We start from the raw sequence: 21,187 nt of genomic DNA on the forward strand, positions 1-21,187 counted from the left end.
TATATATATTGCCGTAATTAATTTATGTATTATATATATATATATATATATATATATATATATATATATATATATATATATATATATATCACGTACCTTGACAGTCTTCTGGATACGGTGGGAAGGGCCTGGGTACTCCTGGTTTACTGAGCAGGATAATATTCGAAACCTTACAATGACCTCTCCTCTCTCTCTCTCTCTCTCTCTCTCTCTCTCTCTCTCTCTCTCTCTCTCTCTCTCTCTCTCTCTCTCTCTCTCTCTCTCTCTCTATTATATCTATATATATAATACATATAAATTAATTACGGCAATTTAGACCTGGGCAGCCCGTCACCGGGGCCTGTCCATTTTCTTGAGAAAAAAAAATACAGGTGTCCTGCATGAACTTGGACATGACTTTGAAGGGGCAGCATGGCTTTGCCGTATGGTCTTTGCTTCGTACCCAGAAGTTACCGAGTTCAAGCCCCCGTCGGGGAAGTCGAGTCATTTTTTTAATGTTAATGTTTGCTTATTAATAAAGTAGTTGTTAACATTTATTGATTTGTTTGCATTTACAGCTGAACGCGGCTAAAAGGGACGCTTTCTTCCGAACGGGAGGCGGTGATGGCCCCACCACAAAGTTTGACCCGACAGCTCGCTACGGGGGAACGGGCGGATTGGCGGATCGAGAACGGCTGGCGAAAAAGGACGACAACATGATGACGTCGTCATCAGAAGAGAAGGATCGGGAAAGAAAGTACGGGGCGGAGACCCGCAAGGAGCTGGAGGGATACGTGGGATTTGCCAACCTCCCCACTCAAGTCTATCGGAAGTCTGTCAAGAGAGGTTTTGAATTTACGCTGATGGTGGTGGGTGAGTACGACGTTATTATTTTACCTCATGACAGCGGTCACAGTGACGTAGTATGACTAAGAAGTTATCTTCTGCATCGAAGCTTCACTTATTGGTTTGTCGGGCGTAGAGTCAAATCACGTTTTAGATCTGTTCGGCTTTTTTCTTTCTTTCTTTTTCTTTTAAATTATAATAATAATATTTTTATAGTATTTAATTTTTTATTTTTTTTCTATTTTTTTTTTTTTTAGTTTTTGTGAAATGGGTCCTTTTGGAAAGGGAATTGCGTTAGGGTCAGGGCACACACAAGCATGTGTTAGCCTTGGTTAGGGTCCAAAGTAAGCCTGTCTCCAGCAATTGTGGTGGATGTAAAACTTCGCAAGTCGATGCACATAGTGTCGGGAACGCTAGCAACAACCCCTAGAGAATGGGGCCCGGTAATGGCAGCGATCCAGCCCCCGATGTCCGGAGGGAGACCATTACGGGAAACTGGCTGAGTAAGATCAAAGAGAGAGGGAATGGGGATACCCTCTCATGCGCATAATGAACGGTGCCCCCGTTTCGAGCCGAAATAAGTCCCGGCAACCCTTGTACGCAGAATCCCTGACTACGGACAGAGCTGCACATACGAGATGGAAGTCGGTTTGGACGAATTCAATCCCTCGTGGGGGCGGGGACCTACACTCCTCTAAGCTTGGTGAGAAGTTGCCAGGCTTTGATACCAGTAAGAGGAGACACTGGGTAGCTGCGAATCGGCTTCGGTCGAGGAGCTGCCTAACGGCCGGTGCGTTACATCAGTGGGGTCTAACTTCCTGTCCTTTATGTCCACGCTGTGGGCAAGAACCCGAAACGGCAGAGCATCTAGTCGAAAGGTGTGTTGTGACGATGCTACCGGGCGGGTTCGCGACGGTGCACGAATGCGGACCGGACTTTGCTGATTGGGTCGATCGTCATAACATAATAGTGTGAACCATAAGAAGCTGCTGCTGCCAACCCGTCAGTCATCATTCCAGCGCCAGAAACGGACCGTCGCTGTATTGGCGACAAATCATCTCTCTCTCTCTCTCTCTCTCTCTCTCTCTCTCTCTCTCTCTCTCTCTCTCTCTCTCTCTCTCTCTCTCTCTCTCTCTCTCTCTCATTACTTGACTAAGGATAATCCCAAGATGATAGTCATTTAAATCGATCGATATTTGAAAGACGAGTTTTCCGGCCAAAAGTTTTAGATACGTGTCTTTCCAGAGTCCGGCAGTTGACTGGTTAAGAAGGCTTAGATGACCCATTGCCATGACTGCTGCTGCTCGATGACAAAACTCGTGGGCTTTTTTTTTATTTTTTTATTTTTTTTTATTTTTTTAAATGTAATTTATTTATTTATTTATTTTTCATTTTGTTCAGAAAACGTTTACTGCTTCTATTAACCTTATTCCACGTGTTGATAAATATGATACCCAAGTTGCCAACACATATCAAACACGGCACTTTTTTGAATCTTAAGTTTAAGACTTTTTTCTTTACGAGTATGGAGGTGGGGGGGGGGGGGGGGGGTTATCTTCTGAATCCATCGATACACGCACAATGAATTTTCTGGCCAAAATGAGAGAGAGAGAGAGAAAAAAAGTTTTTTTGATAGTGTATGGCCGATATAAATATTCAAACAACTTGCTGAGAATTGCCTGCTGGAAACTAGTCCAAAACATCATCTGTGTATCAATTTAATGTCCTAGATGTTTTTAAATTAAAATAACTAAAACTATTAACGATGGTTAATCCGATATTGGGGAAAATTTAAAAAAATGGGTCAGGACTTCGTCACTTCTGACCTTCCCATCTCTACCCGTTCAACGGATGCTGCGTACAACATAAAATATATTACTGAAGACCGTGTTCTTACTGCTATTCTTCTGCTAACACCGACTATCACTCACTGTTTGTTTGTATTGCGTACTTCTAGTCGTTGTCAAGGAAAACTAGGTCAGCTCACTAAAGGTAGCAACATCTCTGTTTGTTTGTATTGTGTACTTCTAGTCGTTGTCAAGGAAAACTAGGTCAGCTCACTAAAGGTAGCAACATCTCTGTTTGTTTGTATTGTGTACTTCTAGTCGTTGTCAAGGAAAACTAGGTCAGCTCACTAAAGGTAGCAACATCTCTGTTTGTTTGTATTGTGTACTTCTAGTCGTTGTCAAGGAAAACTAGGTCAGCTCACTAAAGGTAGCAACATCTATTGTCAATTGCAGGCGAATCGGGTCTAGGCAAGTCTACCCTCATCAACTCGTTGTTCTTGACCGACTTGTACAGCTCCGAGTACCCAGGCCCTTCCCACCGTATCCAGAAGACTGTCAAGGTACGTGATTTGTGTGTGTGTGTGTTTGTATATAATCCTTGTATTTGTAGTTTTTGTTGTTATTAACCTTTCTATAGCCATGTTAATCACCATTTTCCATTAATTGAGAGGTAGAAAAACCCTATTTCACAAATATCTATATTTTACTGAGCAGGATAATATTCTAAACCTTACAATGACCTCTCCTCTCTGTTTGTTTACAAGGTGGACACCACTCATGTGACATTGAAGGAGAACGGAGTCCAGCTCAAACTGACTGTGGTGGACACACCAGGCTTTGGGGATGCTGTCGACAACAGCAACTGGTTAGTGATAAATGTTCCAAACTTTGTAACAATAAAAAAAAAAAGATAAAACATGCATAAATATGGGCCAAAAAAATAAAATAAAATGTCTATGAAGTTGGATAGAGTTACTGTGAAATCCCTCCATACTATGAAATAGTGTAATTTGAGAATCTGGTCAATAGTAAGATTGTCACTGTCTAAACAAGAAATTGTAATAGTGTCTTATATATGCACCATGTCTTGATCTATATGTAAAGTGCTACTGTTGCGTTGGGACACCTTGTAAATTGCTTCAAGAAGCAAATTTAATGTGTAAAATCAAGCAAATTTAGTGTGTAAAATTTGTCTTTTATTTTTCTTTGGCATTTTTAACTTCAGATCTACAACTTTTCCCCTGTCATCTTCCCTTTCACTGGCGATGAAATGACCTAAAAGTGTCGCTAACACAGCAGACCCCTAAAAACAAACCCTTTAAACAAATAGGTGATCTCACATTTTATATGTTTTTACCAGTTTGGGCACATCTTAAGTAAAAGTTTTCTGGTTATTTTTTATAAAAAAAGGTGAAAAAGAAACATATATGCCAAATTGTCACTGGGAATATTTTCTCATAAGTAAATTGCACTACCTTCATTTCTCAGCTGGTCTCCTGTGACTGATTTCATTGAGAGCAAGTATGAAGAGTTTTTGAATGCAGAGTCCAGAGTCAACAGAAGCACCAATGCTGACACACGAGTTCACTGTTGTCTCTACTTTATTGCCCCAACTGGGCATGGGTAAGTGATTGCTCTTAATCTCTCTCTCTCTCAATCTCTCTCTCTTAATCTCTCTCAATCTCTTTCTCTCTCTCTACCTCTCTCTCTTTCTCTCTTTCTCCTCTCTCTCTCTCTCTCTCTCTCTCTCTCTCTCTCTCTCTCTCTCTCCCCCTCTCTCTCTCTCTCTCTCTCTCTTCATCAAATAAAAAAAAGCAAATAAAATTGTTTTACAATGATTTAGTCTTGATTGTTATAAGAGTTTGTTCCATAACAAAGTACAATACCAATTTTTTTTCACCAATAATTTTTTTAAATGATATTTTTTTAAATTCCAAAGTTTGAAGCCGCTGGACGTTGAGTTTATGAAGAGACTCCACGACAAAGTCAACATCATCCCTCTCATCGCCAAGGCAGACACTCTTACCCCAGACGAATGTAGAGAATTTAAAAAGACAGTAAGTTGTAAAAAACAGGGATGCCAACTATCTGCTTTACTTTTTTTTTTTTGGTTGGCTTTTTCCATTTTTTTTTTTTTTTCAGCTTTTCCTTTCTCCAATTAGAAGGCCTCTGAATTTTCTTCTCAAGAGAGAAATAATATTATTGGCATTGATGCAACAAAGGCCCCATTTACTTGCGAAGGCGAGGGGGAAGTAAAGAGAGATGTTTTTGTTTGCTCATTTACAAAGTTTGTCTTAGATGAGATGTGAAGCTCCTCTCATTTTCAAGATTGTTTTTCTTCTTTTTAAAAAAATCATTTGGCATCCCTGGATAATATGAATAGTCATGAATGATATTGTGCCAAAAAAAGGGGATGGATTAAAAGAGGAAAAAAAATAATTACGGCGTGAAAGAGCTGGCTATCACTGTTGATCTGGGATATGCACATCGATAGTTAAAAAAACACATCGATAGTTAAAAAAAAGTCTAAATGTGTTAGTTACTTAAAAAGAAGAAGTAGAAAGATCATATTTCAAAAATGAAATTTTCATGATGTTGAAGGTCTACAGTGCAATTATAAAGGTCTCAAAACTGTCTGATGATGTAGTTTCTTATTGGAAGTTGTTTTAGGGTAGAAATACAATAGAAAACTTTCTGCAAATCTGTCAGTGCTCCTTTTGCATCAATCACGCCTCATCAATTCCTTTTATCCATCCTCTATTGTTTTATGACTATAATCATATATCATATGACTTACTTTTTGACATAATGCCTCTTGGCTCCTGGCGAAGCATAGGGCTCCTGGCAAATGTTGCAGCTCCAATATTTCTTATCATTTGGTATCACTGTGTATTCAGTAAAATACTCAAGCACCAAAATTCATTATATGATAATCCTTCATCATTTCTATTTTTTTCTAATTTATTTTAAAATCTAGTGTAGTTCTATAATCAAATTTGAGTTGAGAGATTTTGTCTGAGGACTCCATACATACGGATTTACCTATAATGTACGAAGAGTCCTTTGTAACAAATCTTGCTACACTCCCTTGTACTTAGGAAAAATTGTCATATTGGGTATTTATGGTTGGATCCCAAATAATAATGTATATCTCATGCTTTTTCAAAACCAATGTTTGTCATCTACAGATACTCAATGAAATAGCTCAACACAAGATTAGAATTTACGAATTTCCTGATTGTGACGACGAGGAAGAGATGAAGTTGCAGAAAAGATTGAGGGTGAGTCAATGCTGTCTTTAAGTCTATGAGAAACACCATTTGAAAATCACAATTCCAGATTATCAAGCCAGGTTTTTATGGTTGATTTGTGTGATTTTAACTAGAATTATATTTCTTAAGAACAAAACTAGCTACAATGTACGTTATACAGATCACATATTGTTGGGATAGATCTAACCACTACTCTTATCGTGACTAAAATTGTTATTTTGTTGTATCTTATCAGTCAATTGATGAAAGTTTTCAAGGACAAAATAAGCAATTTAAATGAAATTTCAATTTAGTTGACATTATTTATAAACTGTTTTTTACAATAATGATAGATGAGATTAAAATATTTTGTTGGAATTATTCTGGTGAATAAGATTTTCAGTTCCTCATTGTAGAGTGAAATTTAGCTTTAAATTTTTTCATTTCTTAATATGGTATTGTCAGTTATGTTGATGATGATGATGATGATGATGATGATGATGATGATGATGATGATGATGATGATGATGATGGTGGTGATGATGATTGTGGTTCTTCTATTCAATGACTTAACTATGTCGTGTGCAATATTTCCTTTACCATTTGCAATCGGGCTAATTACTTATCAGACAGAAAATTCTGTCAATTCATTAAAAAAAATGTTTCTCTTGCACTATCAGGACCGTGTCCCATTTGCTGTGGTCGGCAGTAACAGGGTGATAGAAGCAGGTGGGAAACGGATCCGGGGCCGTCAGTATCCATGGGGTGTTGTAGAGGTGGAGAATCTGGAACACAACGACTTCATTGCCTTGAGGAACATGGTCATCAGGTGAGGAAGAGGCATTTTTAAGACTTATTTCTTCTCCTGCCACTTTCTGAGTTGAATGAATTGATTGAATAAAAAAAATAAAAATGGATGAGATATTGTCAGGGCAGGGAAATTGAAACCTATATAGAATTTGTATGAATAGATTTTATTTGGTTTAAATTTGGGGATGATATGCTCAAAGCATGTTCAAAACACTTAGCAAGGGTCCCCAGCCAACAGCAACATGCAGGACAAGATACGTCACCTTTTAGGTGATATTAAAATTTTGTCGACGGAGACAACGCTTTTAATGGCCAGGTACACATTTTACACCCGAGTATGATGAGAGAATGTGAGTAAAGAGTCTTTTCCAAGGTTTCAACTTTGCATTGCTTAGAGCGAGAGTCAAACTCAACACCTACCAGTCCAAAGGCAAATGTCATACCATAAGACCACTAAGCATCATCACATGAAGATAGCTCTTTGAATTGATTCACTTTTTTTAGGATTTTGGATATACTCTTGTTTTCTGTTTTTATTAGACCCGTTTTTTTTTCTTCTTTTTCTATCATAGTTGCTTTATAAGTCAACATTTTTGATCTTTCATCACATTCCTTTTTCCCGACGCTGGTCAGCTCAAAATTGTCATAATTAAAACTACTGAACAAAATGGTACACTTCTGGTCTTTTGAAGAAAATGCACTATATGGCCTATCAGAAAAGTTCAATGATCTTTCTTTTTGATTTGGATGTGCAACAGCAACAGTAAAACTCAATCTGAGTCAACTGATTTACACGAAGAAGAGAATAGTCCCAAAATATAGGGTATTAAGAAGTTTCACTGTTACCACCAGTGTATAATGAAAAGAAATTTGTTTCAATCATAATAGTTGTTTCTGATTTTGTCATCTAATAGGTCACTTTTTCAATCGTTTTAGAAAAGTAACTCTGGTTTAATTTCCCCAGGACCCACATGCAAGATCTGAAAGATGTCACCAACAACATTCACTACGAAAATTTCCGTTACAATAAACTGGCTCCGTCAACGGCTGAGGGCAACAAAGTCAAACCAGGCAGCTTAACAAAGTCAGTATCTTACTTCAACTGCTTTTTTTTTTGCTTTTTTTTTTTTTTTTAAAGTGAAGGAATTTGTTTATGGTAATAAAAAGAATAATAATTAATACTTTTATAAAGTGGTTATCTACAGTTTGTTACCCAGCCCAAAAATACTCACTCAACCTTCATCTTCTACCTCCGTTGGTCACTCTCCCCAGAGATATTTGGTACTTTCCAAAATTGATAAAAATATTTTGAGTCGCCCAATTTTATAGAAACTTGGTATCTACCTATTTTTATTAATTTATCACTATTATGTAAAAATTAAAGATAGTAACTCTAATTATGCACATACTATTATTCTTCACAGAGAAATGTCAATAATGCTGGTATAAGTAACCAAAGCCAGATTCATCATACGCATTATAACAATTCCATCATGACACGCTTTCTAAAATTCAATTCCCTTCAACAACATTTGGACCAAACAAAGGCTTGCTTATAAAGATAAAATTGCTCAAGTTTCTATAGAATCTTTATATGTCTATTTAAAATATTTGTAAGTTTATTTCAATGGAAAAATCCATACCTGTAATATCTGTTAGCAGAAAACGGAGAGGTTTGTGCATACCAAGACCGTGTAAGAGTTGAGTGAGTTAAGCAAAATTTATGTTCTGAGCTGGGAAATTAACACATCTCGCTAGACAAGCGAAGTCACCTCAAATGTTGATTTTCATTGAAATTGAAAATGTTATGACATTGCATCCTTCTTTGACCTAATTTTAATATTTGAATAAACTGACAAAACCTAAAACAAAAAAACGAATTCAAAACTACATTAATTACTGTAATAATTCTTCAGTAGTCTTTTATTCTTTGTTCTTTTTTTGTCATACTCACCTGACATTAGTTTATACTAGTATTAGGAACCAAATAAGAGAATAATTTTAAATGAAATATAAAACTAACAGGAAGAGTTGTAGTATAATTTTTTATTCCACCCTCTCCCTAAATACGTAATGCGTAATGATACCATGTTTACAAGAATAATTTGTGACGTCAGATTATCAAGCGTAAATTTCACTAAAAGTCAGATTCTTTATTTAAAAAAAGTGTCATTTGAATGTTTTCAAAGTCTTTATAAAAAAGTGTCATTTGAATGTTTTCAAAGTCTTTATAAAAAAAGTGTCATTTGAATGTTTTCAAAGTCTTTATAAAAAAAGTGTCATTTGAATGTTTTCAAAGATATCTTTTATTCAAAGATGACGAAATAGGAATCGATTGACGGGTAGAATAAATGATTTCTTACACTCTTGCGTTTTGGAATTCGAACTTTAATCCCAAAGTATCGCAAGCTCGTACAGTGGTTGGGAACACATCTGAAATTCCAAAATGCAAGAGTGTAAGAATCATATAATATTTTATCTCAATCATCATTTTCCTGAATCAATAGATACTTTTTAAAACATCTGTCCTTGTGGTCATTGTAAAAGAGCATTAAAATGAAGCATTTCCTATGTAAATCGCAAATTCCAGGGATCCTTTGACTCAAATGGCAGAGGAGAGACAAGAACATAACAACAAAATGAAGAAGATGGAGGCAGAGATGGAGCAAGTCTTTGAGATGAAAGTCAAGGAAAAACGACAGAAGCTCAAGGATTCTGAAGCTGATGTGAGTTAATTTTTAATTTTTTTTTTTTAAACTAGAAGAAAATTACTTTCATGACTTTAATAACAAAATCAATTTTTTAAAAATATCATTGATTCTTTGCTAACTGCAAATGTTGTTTAATCATTTTATGGGGAAACAGAGTCAGTTGGAAATAATACATTTCTTTCATTATTAATGTGGTTGTAAAAGAAGACCTGTCTTTACCAAGTGAGCAGGTACATTGATTTATGATACTGCCTGTCTTGCTGAAATAAGTAAGATTGAAACCTGCCTTTGAAGTGTTGATTGCAGTTTATCCTTAGTCACGGAGAATGTAATGTTAAGGAATGTTAAGTTATGTGCAATTTATATAGTACCAATATTCATTTACATTGCTCTGTTGCGCTTTACAAATATTGTATTATTCCTATTAAGGGCACCAACCCTAAATAGGCACATGTCATCGCCATATCTTATGAATCATCATTACCTCTCCTCATCTCATTTTCCTGACCAAAGTGGTCGTATAGGAGACATGAACGATGGTTTTGCTGGAGGACCGTCCATCCAGATGTCCGAGAAAGCTGAGAACCATTATTGACATTAAAAATCTTCACTTGCCACTCTCAGATTTTATGTTGTGTTATGGTTATTTATTTATTTATTTTTTAACATTCATTTGCTTGCTTGACTTAATCAATCTGAATTATTCCAAACAGCTCCAAAAGAGATCGGAGCAGATGAAGAAGGGCCTTGAGCAGCAACAGAGAGAAATTGACGAGAAATGGAAGGAGTTTGAGAAGGAAAAAGCAGCCTGGGAAGAGCAGTGGGGAGAGAGGAGACGGTCATTGGAGAACCAAAAGGAGTAAGTTATAGTCTCAAAACTGTTCTGAACTCACTGTTTTCAACTTCCCTTATCCCAAATAAGAAGAGAGAAAAATAATAGAAAAACAAACTTGACAGTTTTCTTCTTCGCAAATAATCCCAATTATGGCCATGCTAAAACCGTGTAATCCCATTCCAGGACAAGGAGAGTTAGCATTTGGAAGGGACCAAAGATATAGGAGATGGAAGGGACTGCAATGTTGATAGAGATAAAAATGACTGCAAGGTTATGTGAATTGAAATAAAATCCTTCAGCTCATGTACCCCGCCCTTATTTTTCCTCTTTTAATGCAAATTAGTATTGGCTTAAATACATATTGACATAAATAAAGAATGTGAGAGAAAAGATAAAAGAAGAAGATACATTTTGATTTTGGGATAAGGAGAGCAAATTAAATTGTCATTGAGTAATGTGGCATTGAAGAAGAAGGGCAAATTGAAGAGGGTGGCTAGGATCAAATCACTTTGTAATTTTCTGAGATTAGGTGATTAATTTGACTCAGAACAATCTATTTGATTTGATTCATTGTTCTTATGTATCTATTATTAGACAAAAGCAGTTCATTTTTATTCTCAATTTCCCTCTCTTCAACTCCTTTGCAATAAAAACTACATAAATGTCTTGAATATCTTTGGCTGGGTGACATCTTAAAATTATTTTTTTTTTTATATCGATGGTATACGTTTAATTAAGATACTCATCAGTTCTGCGCACCAGATCAATTAATTGTCCTAGCACATAAAATTTTGTGTAACCTTAAACGTTTTTACACTGTTTGAGAGAATTATATTAGTGAGAACTAATCACCCAACTGGAAGTCTAAAAGCAATAACAAAGAGTTAGTGACGTTCACTTCATTCATTATATAGAATGTGTTCTCCAATGCTTAGTAGAGTAGTGGTATAATAAAAAGGTTTTTATGACTTTTCATGTAGTTATAGGATACTCATACTTCATACATCGCTTGGACTGAGATTGTTAAAGGTTAAGATAAATTCTGTTGATTTATTTTTATTGTTTTCAGGGGACGAAAATGGATGCATTTACAATACCATAGGCATTAGGTTCATTTACAGTTGTAAATTTTGCCTTTGATGAATTCATTAACATGTTTCCGATTCCATTTACTGTTTTCCAACCAATTTTAAAGTTTTCTCTTTTCAAGACCTAACACAATTTTTCTCAACATTTCAAACACTCTGATGTTTATCTCAAGATAACACACAATGGAATGCTTTTGTCATTTTGCTCACTTCCTTGTTCTTTTGTTTTGTTATTGTAATTTTTTTTTAAGATGAGGTCTGTCATCTTCCTAACACACAATTTGCTCTTGTTGCAAGCTATTTATTTTTTGTCTTCAATTCACATTTGATACTTCTGGAATTGCTTGTTAAAGCATCATATTTATTATAGTATACTGGGGAGCAAATGGCCGAGTGGTTAAGATGTTGCACTGTAACCTGAAAGGTCCTGGGGTCGAGCCCCGCTTTAGGCATTTTCGTTTTTTTTTTTCCTTGGGCAAGATTGTAAACCCCCAATTTGCTCATTCTGGACAACATGGGTGATTCCTGTTGACATCAGGCATCTTGTTTGATCTTGTCTAAATATACCATGGCGGAAGGCGTCATTTAAAAAAAAAAAAAAATGAATACTGGACTAAGTCAGTCCTTTGTTGATATCATACAAATATGGATACACACTTGACATGAAAATAATAATAAATTCTTTCCCCCTTTAATTTAATGAATTGTAACATTTTGGGGTCAGGGAACAACAAAAAAAAAGAAAGAAAACAAAACAAAGCCAAAAATCAAATAAAAATCAATAAATGACCTCTGACCTGTGAGTCATATCAATTGGAAGAGCACTTTTATTCTTACTTTCTTTTGTCTGTCAAGTGGAAAAAAAAAACACCCAAAACTTGAGCATTTATATAGAGCAATATCCGATAAATGTGCTCAAAGCGCCTTACAAGGAGTCCCTAGCCAACAGCAACACTTAACGTGCAGGACGAGATATGATGCCTTTTAGGCGATATTACATTTTTTTTCCTACCAGGTACTCATTTTACACCTGAGTAGCATGAGGCGATGTGAGTAAAAAGCCTTTTCCAAGGACTCAAATATTCGCCTTCATAGTTTCCTGATAATCGTTGTAGAATTGAACATTAACATTATCTCTTATCTATGTTAATATGAATTTTTTGAAGGTTTTCCCACCAATCTTGTATTATTCTTGTGGATAATGAGAATTTTCCTTATTTTAAATTTTTTTTAGTGTGTTATTTGCTTTTAGCTGGTAACTACTAAACATTTTGATTCTTTTAAATATTGAAAGTTTAAGCATTTTTTTTCTATATTTTAAATTCCTCTTTACACAATTTACTCATTTCTTTTTCTTTTCTTTTTTCTCCTTTTCTTCCCCACAGCAAAAAGGGCAAGAAAGGCTTGTTTTAACACAACAGACGACTGGGGGAAATCATCCAATTTCATCCAATCATGACAACGCAGCAGGGGCCACCTTACTCAATGATTGCAAAAACTGTATTTTCAGTTGTATCACTCATCATTATCATCATCATCATCATCATCATACCTTTTATAAAACCCATCGTACATCATTTCGTAAGGCAACATTATTTTGTGCAAAAAAAAAAAAGAAAAAAAAAAGAGAAAAACGAACTTGACTTGTATTCCATGCTTAAAAAAAATACTTATAAAAATACATTGCAGTCTCTGAGAAGCCATGGTTCATGATGTCATTTCTTGCTTAAAGTCAACATCAGATAAGGTTCATTTTTTTTTTTTTTGGTCTCTCTCTTCTCGTTTAAAAAAATTGTTTTTCAATTTCTGATAATGAAGTCAAAACCTAAAATGGGAATTGAGTTTGAAGGGGAACACTTTTCCATCTGACTTTTTATTATTTTTATACTAAAATGATTTCAATTTTACCACACATTGTTATGGCAACACAAACTTTTGACATCCTGTGTGGTGTTTCACTTGAAATGGATTAAGTCAACATCTATCAAAGCGAACAAATGGTTATAATGTCGAGGTGTTGAGTTTAAGTAGAGTGCACTGTAGTAGGATCATGTTAAATGTCAATACAAGACCTGTCCTTTTATACCAACTAAGTCCAGATCTACAAGTTTTGTACCAATTTATTTCAGGACCCTTGTAAAAATATTTTCACTTAAGTCCTTTTCAGATCGATTTTATTTTAAAGTTGAAACATCTTTTTGAATGAAGATTTATGTTAAAAAATGGATACATATCTTGTATTTCTGACAGAAACATTTGTGTAAATTTGATATATTTTTTTTTTCTATAGAAATTATTTCTTTTTAAAATTTTGTAAAATAATGCCGATATTTTTATTTCGTTGCCTTTAGGGGCGGGTCTGGAAAGTCGGACTAATTAATAATTATATATACTTATTATTGTAAGTATTGGAGTGAAATAATTCAAATGTTTGATAATGGCGCTGTGGAAACCAACAAAATTGATAGTTTTCATAATTTGATTTGTATCTCATGGGATCAATGGAATTACAGTTATTTTCCTACATATAAAAAAAAAAGGATAAATAGAGATAACTATCAGATTACATTAATCAGAATTTTTTTTTTCTGAATTCTTATTTTATATGCACACCAAACGTTATTTTAAAGGATTATATATGTTCATAATAGATATAATATTGTCCAGTCAGTCTTCCTACAACATGCAGACAGGCAATCCTCTCTGTTACAGTGCAGTCCACAAGAGGTGAATTCATCGATGAAAATGTGCATTTGAAAGAAAAACAAGGTCATTTTCTCCTTGCTTTCCTTTTCTTATAACTGATATTAGATTTTTGATGATGTCAATTTGAAAGTAAAAGAATTTTTTGTTTTTAGTGCAAGGGCGCTCGGCTTGTATAATTAGCACCACTGGATGTTGATTACACATTATACTTCAAGAAAAGGAATGGAATCTTTTTCAATTTTTAGTTTTTATTTTAAAAATTCAAACTTTGTCCTTTTCGGCAGGCTCAGATCTGGTTTTTAAAAAAAAAAAAAAAGAAAAATCTACTTTTAATATAACTGCTCTGAAATCATAATAGCCTATCTTAGCCTATCATGAAAATTTTTCTTGAGTCTTGTTATTTTGTCAATTTATTTTTTACATGATCCAAATCATTTTCCTAATATTTAACAAACATAGGTGGAAATTTTTTCTGCTTTTATTTTCAAGTCATCATCATATTTCTAATAATCCCCTGATTAATCATCAGAAGACATCGCGATGCATGCGCACTTATTTTCTATACATCCTGAAAATGGATAAAACCAACCTGGCAAATCTTGGAGGTTCTGAGTATTCGTTTCGAAGTGGACTGCACTGCCCAATTTGTGTAGAGAAAATAAAAAATTGAATTTTTAATTTATTTCTCAAGTCATAATAATTCCGGTGCACTGATTGTTTATGAGATGAAAATATGTAGTAGCTCAGTAGATTTTGTTGGTTTACGCATCTTGTTCATTGTTGTTGCTGTTTTTGTCATGTAAATGAGTAACAAATCAAATGGAAGGTCTTGAATTTTGTCAAGAGATTCAACTCGTATAATTTAAAGTTAGGATATCTATCCCTGTCATTAGTTTGATGAACCACATTGTTCAAATTTATACTGATTTGTGTATTCATTTAAAAAGACAAATGGCACTAAGCTGAAAAAAAAATAAAAATAAAAACAACAAACACACTCACAAAAAAAAAAAAAGTAAAATACAAAAAAATGAAGTATGGTTGCAAAAAATAAGAACAAGGTATATTAGGTAGGGCAGTCATATTTCAGGAAGGTAAATATGATTATCACACAAACATCTTTCTTTTTTTAAAAAAAAAATCTTTAGTTTTGTTGACATCATGGATTTATATTTTGATATTAATGTGTAATCCACATGAATGGATGGAAGAGACTGATTGAATGTCAAATATATTGTAATGATAATGTTTAATTGGCTCTTTTAATTATTATTATTGTTTTTATTATTATTATTATTATTATTATTATTATTATTATTATTATTATTATTATTATTATTATTATTATTATTATTATTATTATTATTATCAAACTTTGATTGCATTTATATGTTGATAAGATTTCATTTATAATTATACACTGAGCAATGCGCATGCTTGACCAAAGATAAGAAATGGTTGATGGAAAATATATCATGATACATTTTTATCGGTTGTTTTTTATTTATTTATAAAAGACACTGTTTGAAAGAAGAAACAGACTTAACGTACAAAGTTGTGAAAATTAATCTGGAAAGCTCCACTAAAATATGATCTGGAGGTCTTGCCAAAGATAGAATGTGTCAAGCTAGTATCATGTCGTATATAACTGACTCGTGTAGACTAAATGAGATGTCGGAGACACTGAAAGTGAATTAAAAGATGAGAAAAACATGAGATTTGGGGTCAATGGTTAAGAGAGAGAAATTCAAGAGTGAGACGACAGCTGAGTGGCAAGTCTGATCAGAGGGTTTTCAGTTTGAATCCTGATGGAGAAACTTGGATATTTTTCTCTCACAATCCTTATCTTTATCCCAAGCATTAAATACAAAGATTGTCACTTCAACTACCACATGATTGTTAACATGTAAGTTGTTAGAATACCAAGGTTGCACGTTGACAAACAATGTTCATTGCTTGAAACCCAAAAGAAGATCATATAAGCCAACAGGACCTTTCTTTGCAGCAACTTATTGAGCAAAAGGGAACATCTTAAAATTAAAACCACAGCCTCTGTGGATCTGACAGAAAATGAAATGGAATCAAACAATAAACTTGTACAAATAGAAGGAGAGAAGCGGAGAAAAAAAAAAGAAAAGCAGATTTTTGTGCCTACTAAAGGATCTAGTGTTGAATGAAACTTCACAATGGAAAAATTGAAAAGAAAAAATAAAAGAGATACACTACAGTGTTTGAAATCTGTTAATCCTTTTATACTGGGTGTCAGTCGGTTTGATCCAATAATGAATTGCTTAAGATGGCATCCTTGGTTTCTTCTTTTGAGTTGACACATTTACTATTTATTCTTGCCAGTATTAATATCTAAATCCATTTTAATATTTTATTAATTTTTAAATTTTGAACATCAAAAGTTTGGTCATGTCAAGCATTTAAAAAAAAGAAAATTTCTTGATAATGTTAAGAGCTCTTTTTTTCATTGCTTAAGTTTACTAGAGCATATTTCTTATATTATCCTGTAGATGCTAAGCAGCCCTACTATAAACAGTGGCCTGTTACGTATTGATAAAATTAAAGGGAAAAAATGTAACTTGAATTTTTAACATTTTGGTCTCAAAATCCTTTTTTTTTTTGGCTGAATACGGGGTTGAGGCTGAAAAATTCCTTGTTATGTAAGATTTAACATTTTTTAAGCTGTCGTATGTCTTACCTTTTCTTGGGAGTTTTTTAATGGGGATAATTTTTAGTTTTATACCTATTTGACTAATTACATTTTTGATATTACCTTAAAGTGTTGCATGCCTTGTTAAAACTCCTAGCAAGAAATAAGCATATGCTAATTTATCGTTATTTTATTTTCTGCATTTTTGATCTGATCACTCCATGTGTAAAAATGATATTATCATGTGTGTCGTAAAACTGTTCATGTCCACCTTGCACATTTACATACATTATCATTGGGTCTAAATGTTGACCGTCATTTAGATGTTATTTTGTTGTATATTGTTCAGACATATTCATATGATTATTTGTTCATATTTTTATATTACTTTATCTATCGTAATATAGCCAACTTATAACTACGCACTAATCATCATTTATACAGTTGAAGTTGTAAGATTTGTAGTCCTGTGAATACATTGTCTTTACAGAAGTTAGGTATAGTGGAGGGATGCAAATGTTTCTCACTTCAGTCCTCTCCTCACAGGGCAGGTATTGTATGACCCCTATCCAAATCTTTGCTGTCTCTTCTTTCCTTCTATATCTGTTATCTCTCTCATTAAGCTTTGCTAGCTTTTGCTTTGGAACTTGCTTGATCTTTTGCAGAGAGGGAATCAAATGTTTTTTTTTTTGTTTTTTAAAGATGCCATTTCCACCCCCCACCCCCTTCTTGTAAATCATTTCGTTTTATTTATAGATTATTGTTTGTTGATGTATTGTAATGATTTGAGTGCTTCCCTCAAAGCATATTTGCTGTGGCTGAGTAACTGAGACATGAGACACGGATTGATTGCTTTTGAGACTTTTACTCACGTTGTCTGTTAGCTCCAGTCTCTGTTGTCCTACCAAATCTTGGGTGGTCCAGCACCATCATTATTAGGCTTATTGGTTTCAAGAGCAAGCAACATGTATGAAATCTGTCAGTTTTACATTTTTCTTCACTACAACGAGATTTTAGACCAACATAGAAGTGATACGTTTTTTCTAAAATCCCATCAACAAACCGTGATTTGTTAACACTACATATAGTCTTTTGTGTTGGTTGCGTTTGTTTTGGCTGTCATTACTGGTGAGAATTTTACCTTTATATAAAACCACCATCAGTATCTGACCTGGTGGAAAAGTCGGACGGCATTATGGGGAATTGACCCGAAGTCAATTCTTTATCAAATTGTCAGATTTTTATCCGAGGTCAATTTATGTCTATGGTCAATATCAAATTTCAAGTTGAAACGCAACATTTAATTTAGAATAGAATTTTCTTTGTAAAAAAAACAAAAAACAAAACCAAAAAAAAAAAATGCCTAAACAATTCTTTCAAAATATCGAAGTGATAATAATCTGACACAGTCGTGAGCCGAGAAAATTAGTTGGTGTGATGTTGATGTCATCATGCATGTGACAGGAAATTCTCTTTAGGTATCTTTTAATCACAGAATATGATAAAATCTAAATGTTGTCATAGAACCGTCAAAAAATCATGTTCTTTTTTCGTCTGTTTTTATTTTTATATTTTTGTATGTTACTGTGTTTTATTTATATTTAAAAAACAAAACAAAACAAAACACCATTGTCCATTGTCGCTTAATTTTCTGCATGAAATTATGTAATTATTATGATATTAAACCATCAATGTTTACTCTGTGTTGAATTTAAATTGCTTTAATGTTGTTTAAAGGTATAGACAGAATGGTCTACAAACAGGACCCATCCCCTCCCCTCGTTGTAACCATTTAAGGTTTGCAAGGGGAGAGGTTAACAAAAGACCTGTTTTCTCCCCTCCTCTTGTTTTGTCAGTTTACATAAAAAAGTTATTGCTTTGTAGAGCACAAAACCTACCAGCGATGCGCAAAATATTGCAAACGTCACCATTTTAATGGATGAAATGACTTATTTGAATGATGAGCAATGTGATATACACGAGTAAGGCCTGCAATATTTCATCAGTATGGGACAGTATGGAGTTTTAGGTTTTAGAACTCTTTAGGCACATGTTAATGTTATGCTTTTTTGGTCATTTCAGCACCTAGGAAAGAGAACACAGCTGGGTGGGGTTCCTGACCTTCCATAGTGGGCAGGGAGGTACTTACTGTGTCTACTGTCCCCCTGTATCTGTTTTCCAATTGCTTTCTAATGTCTTGGAATAAGATTATCAGTTTTGTCCTGACCCTGGCCAGAGTCCTTGGCTGGGAGGGAAACAGTCAAATGTATAGTTATAGTTTTGGGAGGTGATATTTTTTTCCTTGTAAGTCATCTCTCGGTAATGTATTGTTATATTTTTAACATGATTTGTAAACATTTGAGTGTATTCCTCTTGGGATCTTGTGCTGGAGTCTGGGTGAGACTTTTTGGTTTTTCAAACTAAGTACTTTGATGGTGTGCTCTCGGAATCTACATCTGTTTCCAATTTGAACTAATTCCCCTTTTGTCTTCCCTTTTCTTGAGTGCTTTAATTGTAATTCTAGAACTTTTCACGTTCCCATTTTCTTCCTTTTTACTGGCGCTGATATGACCTTTATGTATTGCAAGCGCCGTAAAACCCTTAAAAACATAAAAACAAAGAGAACACAGTCGAGCTACTGGGTGGGGTTACTGACATCCCATAGTGTGCAGGGAGGCACTTACTGTGTCTTCTAAACCCGTTATCCAACATGCTTTCTGTCTTTGTCTTGGGATGAGATTACTTGGTTTTGTCCTGGCCCTGGCCGAATACCTTAGCTGGGAGGGAAACAGTCAAATGTATAGTCATAGGAGTTTTGGGAGATGATATTTTTGTCTTGTTTGCATATTATATATGTGTAAACATTTGAGTGTGTTCCTCTTAGTAGGGACCTGTGCTTGTGTCTTGAGACTTTTAGGTAATCTCAAACTAAGTACACTAATTGTGTGCTCTTGGAATCTACATTCGTTTCCTATTTGAACCAATTCCCCTTTGTTTTACCTTTGCTTTAATTGTTGTTCTAGAACTTTTTACTATCCGATTCTCTTCCATTTTACTGCCTCTGATATGACCTTAATGTGTTGCAAGCGCTGTAAAACCCTTAAAAAAACAGTAGAGCTAAAGAGCAGTTTGCTAGATTTGGAGGTCAGTACCCACGACTGTCTTGGATTACAGGTTTGTGGGAGAGGAAGGAAGGAAGGAGGTAAACAGTCACAAATAGATCTAGGCAGCAACCTATCCTTGTGTTAACTCATTCAATCATAAAGACTTTTGCTGCTTTTCAAAATTGGAAAAAAATGTATTAAAAATGAGCATGTACATAGATAGTTTTATTCAACTATCATTAACAATAAACATACAAAAACTAAAAACATTAACTTTGATACTACGCCTATAATTTGTCTCAGAAAAATGTAATAAATAGGCATGGGGTAAAAGTAACCTGGATAAACTACGGATGTAGTCGGTGTTAGGGTTGAGTGAGTTAAGGCTAAGGCCACCTGAAGACTCGCATAGATGGCGGTTTGGGATCTTTGCAAAATGAGAGACACTCGGATGGTTCCTAATACTATTACAGTCATTCAGAGAGACTGGTAAGAAATTGTCAACTCTCAAAAAACCCACCCTCCCACCTAACTGCTTCTCTCATTCTCATGGGAAAGTAGTCCAAGCAGGGTTTAGTTTTGGTGAAACCAGGTCATCTTAGAAAATCTACAGAGAAAGGGACAACAGATGACCCTACCAACTACCAGTACTGTCGAATGGGGTAAATTTGCCTTTTAAGGTGAAGCTTTAGTCCCTTTAGTAAATTTGGGGCATTTTGAATATTTGAGTTATTCCAACATCATTTTCCTTAAATGACTTCATTTCTTATTAAGCAACAGTTTGGGTCTTTTAAAAAAGCCCTGCCAACAGCAACGTTTAACATGGAGGACAAGACACGACACCTGTTCATTGGGCAATATTACAAATTTTTTTTCAGAGACTGCTGTTAACAGCTAGGTACTCATTTTACACCTGAGTATGGTGAGATAGTGAGTAAAGGATCTTTTCCAAAGACTTGTGTGCCGATCAGAGAAGGACTTGAATCCTGGAACTTCTGATTGGAAGGCAAGTGTCATACCTTAAGATCATACGATGGTAGAGGGTTCTTGGATAACAGTGGGTCGTTGTTCTAAACTCAATAATTCACTCCCTGTCAGTATTAACAAATTGTGCAAGATTTGAAAGTGTAAATTACCAAAAGGGGAAAGAACTGGTTACATAAAATTTTTTCATGATTGTCACCCTTTGCTTTTCAATCAAAATGCTTAATTTTCATACAAGAAACTGGTTTTTACGATGCTAAGAAGTGTGACCGTGACATTTGGAAGTATATCAGATTAGAGTAAAATCGAACCTTGGCTTAGATTAAAACTTAAAACATCAAAATTAGTCCTTAAGAGCCATAGATTATCCTCGATTGTATAGCTTTAAATGGGCTTTAAATTGAAAAATTATTGAAGCAAGCATGTG

General features: G+C 34.6%; 1 protein-coding gene across 23 annotated transcripts in view; it reads left to right on the forward strand.

The window, feature by feature from the left end:
• LOC144976852 (septin-7-like) overlaps window positions 1-12,986 on the forward strand; it is a 45,285-nt gene extending 32,299 nt beyond the window's left edge. For all 23 annotated transcript variants that reach the window (XM_078921387.1, XM_078921386.1, XM_078921384.1 and 20 more), the window contains 11 exons: window positions 558-852; window positions 3,066-3,172; window positions 3,377-3,477; window positions 4,101-4,235; window positions 4,552-4,669; window positions 5,801-5,893; window positions 6,544-6,692; window positions 7,638-7,757; window positions 9,264-9,399; window positions 10,098-10,243; window positions 12,693-12,986. In XM_078921387.1, the coding sequence (XP_078777513.1) occupies window positions 696-852; window positions 3,066-3,172; window positions 3,377-3,477; window positions 4,101-4,235; window positions 4,552-4,669; window positions 5,801-5,893; window positions 6,544-6,692; window positions 7,638-7,757; window positions 9,264-9,399; window positions 10,098-10,243; window positions 12,693-12,720 (1,290 nt within the window). In that variant the 5' untranslated portion in view covers window positions 558-695 and the 3' untranslated portion in view covers window positions 12,721-12,986. The remainder of the gene's footprint in view (window positions 1-557; window positions 853-3,065; window positions 3,173-3,376; window positions 3,478-4,100; window positions 4,236-4,551; window positions 4,670-5,800; window positions 5,894-6,543; window positions 6,693-7,637; window positions 7,758-9,263; window positions 9,400-10,097; window positions 10,244-12,692) is intronic.
• The last annotated feature ends 8,201 nt before the right edge of the window (window positions 12,987-21,187 follow it).

This window comes from Berghia stephanieae, chromosome 7 (genome assembly GCF_034508935.2).
Source record: "Berghia stephanieae isolate SIO BIC M18660-M18661 chromosome 7, UCSD_Bste_1.3, whole genome shotgun sequence".
Lineage (NCBI taxonomy): Eukaryota > Metazoa > Mollusca > Gastropoda > Nudibranchia > Aeolidiidae > Berghia > Berghia stephanieae.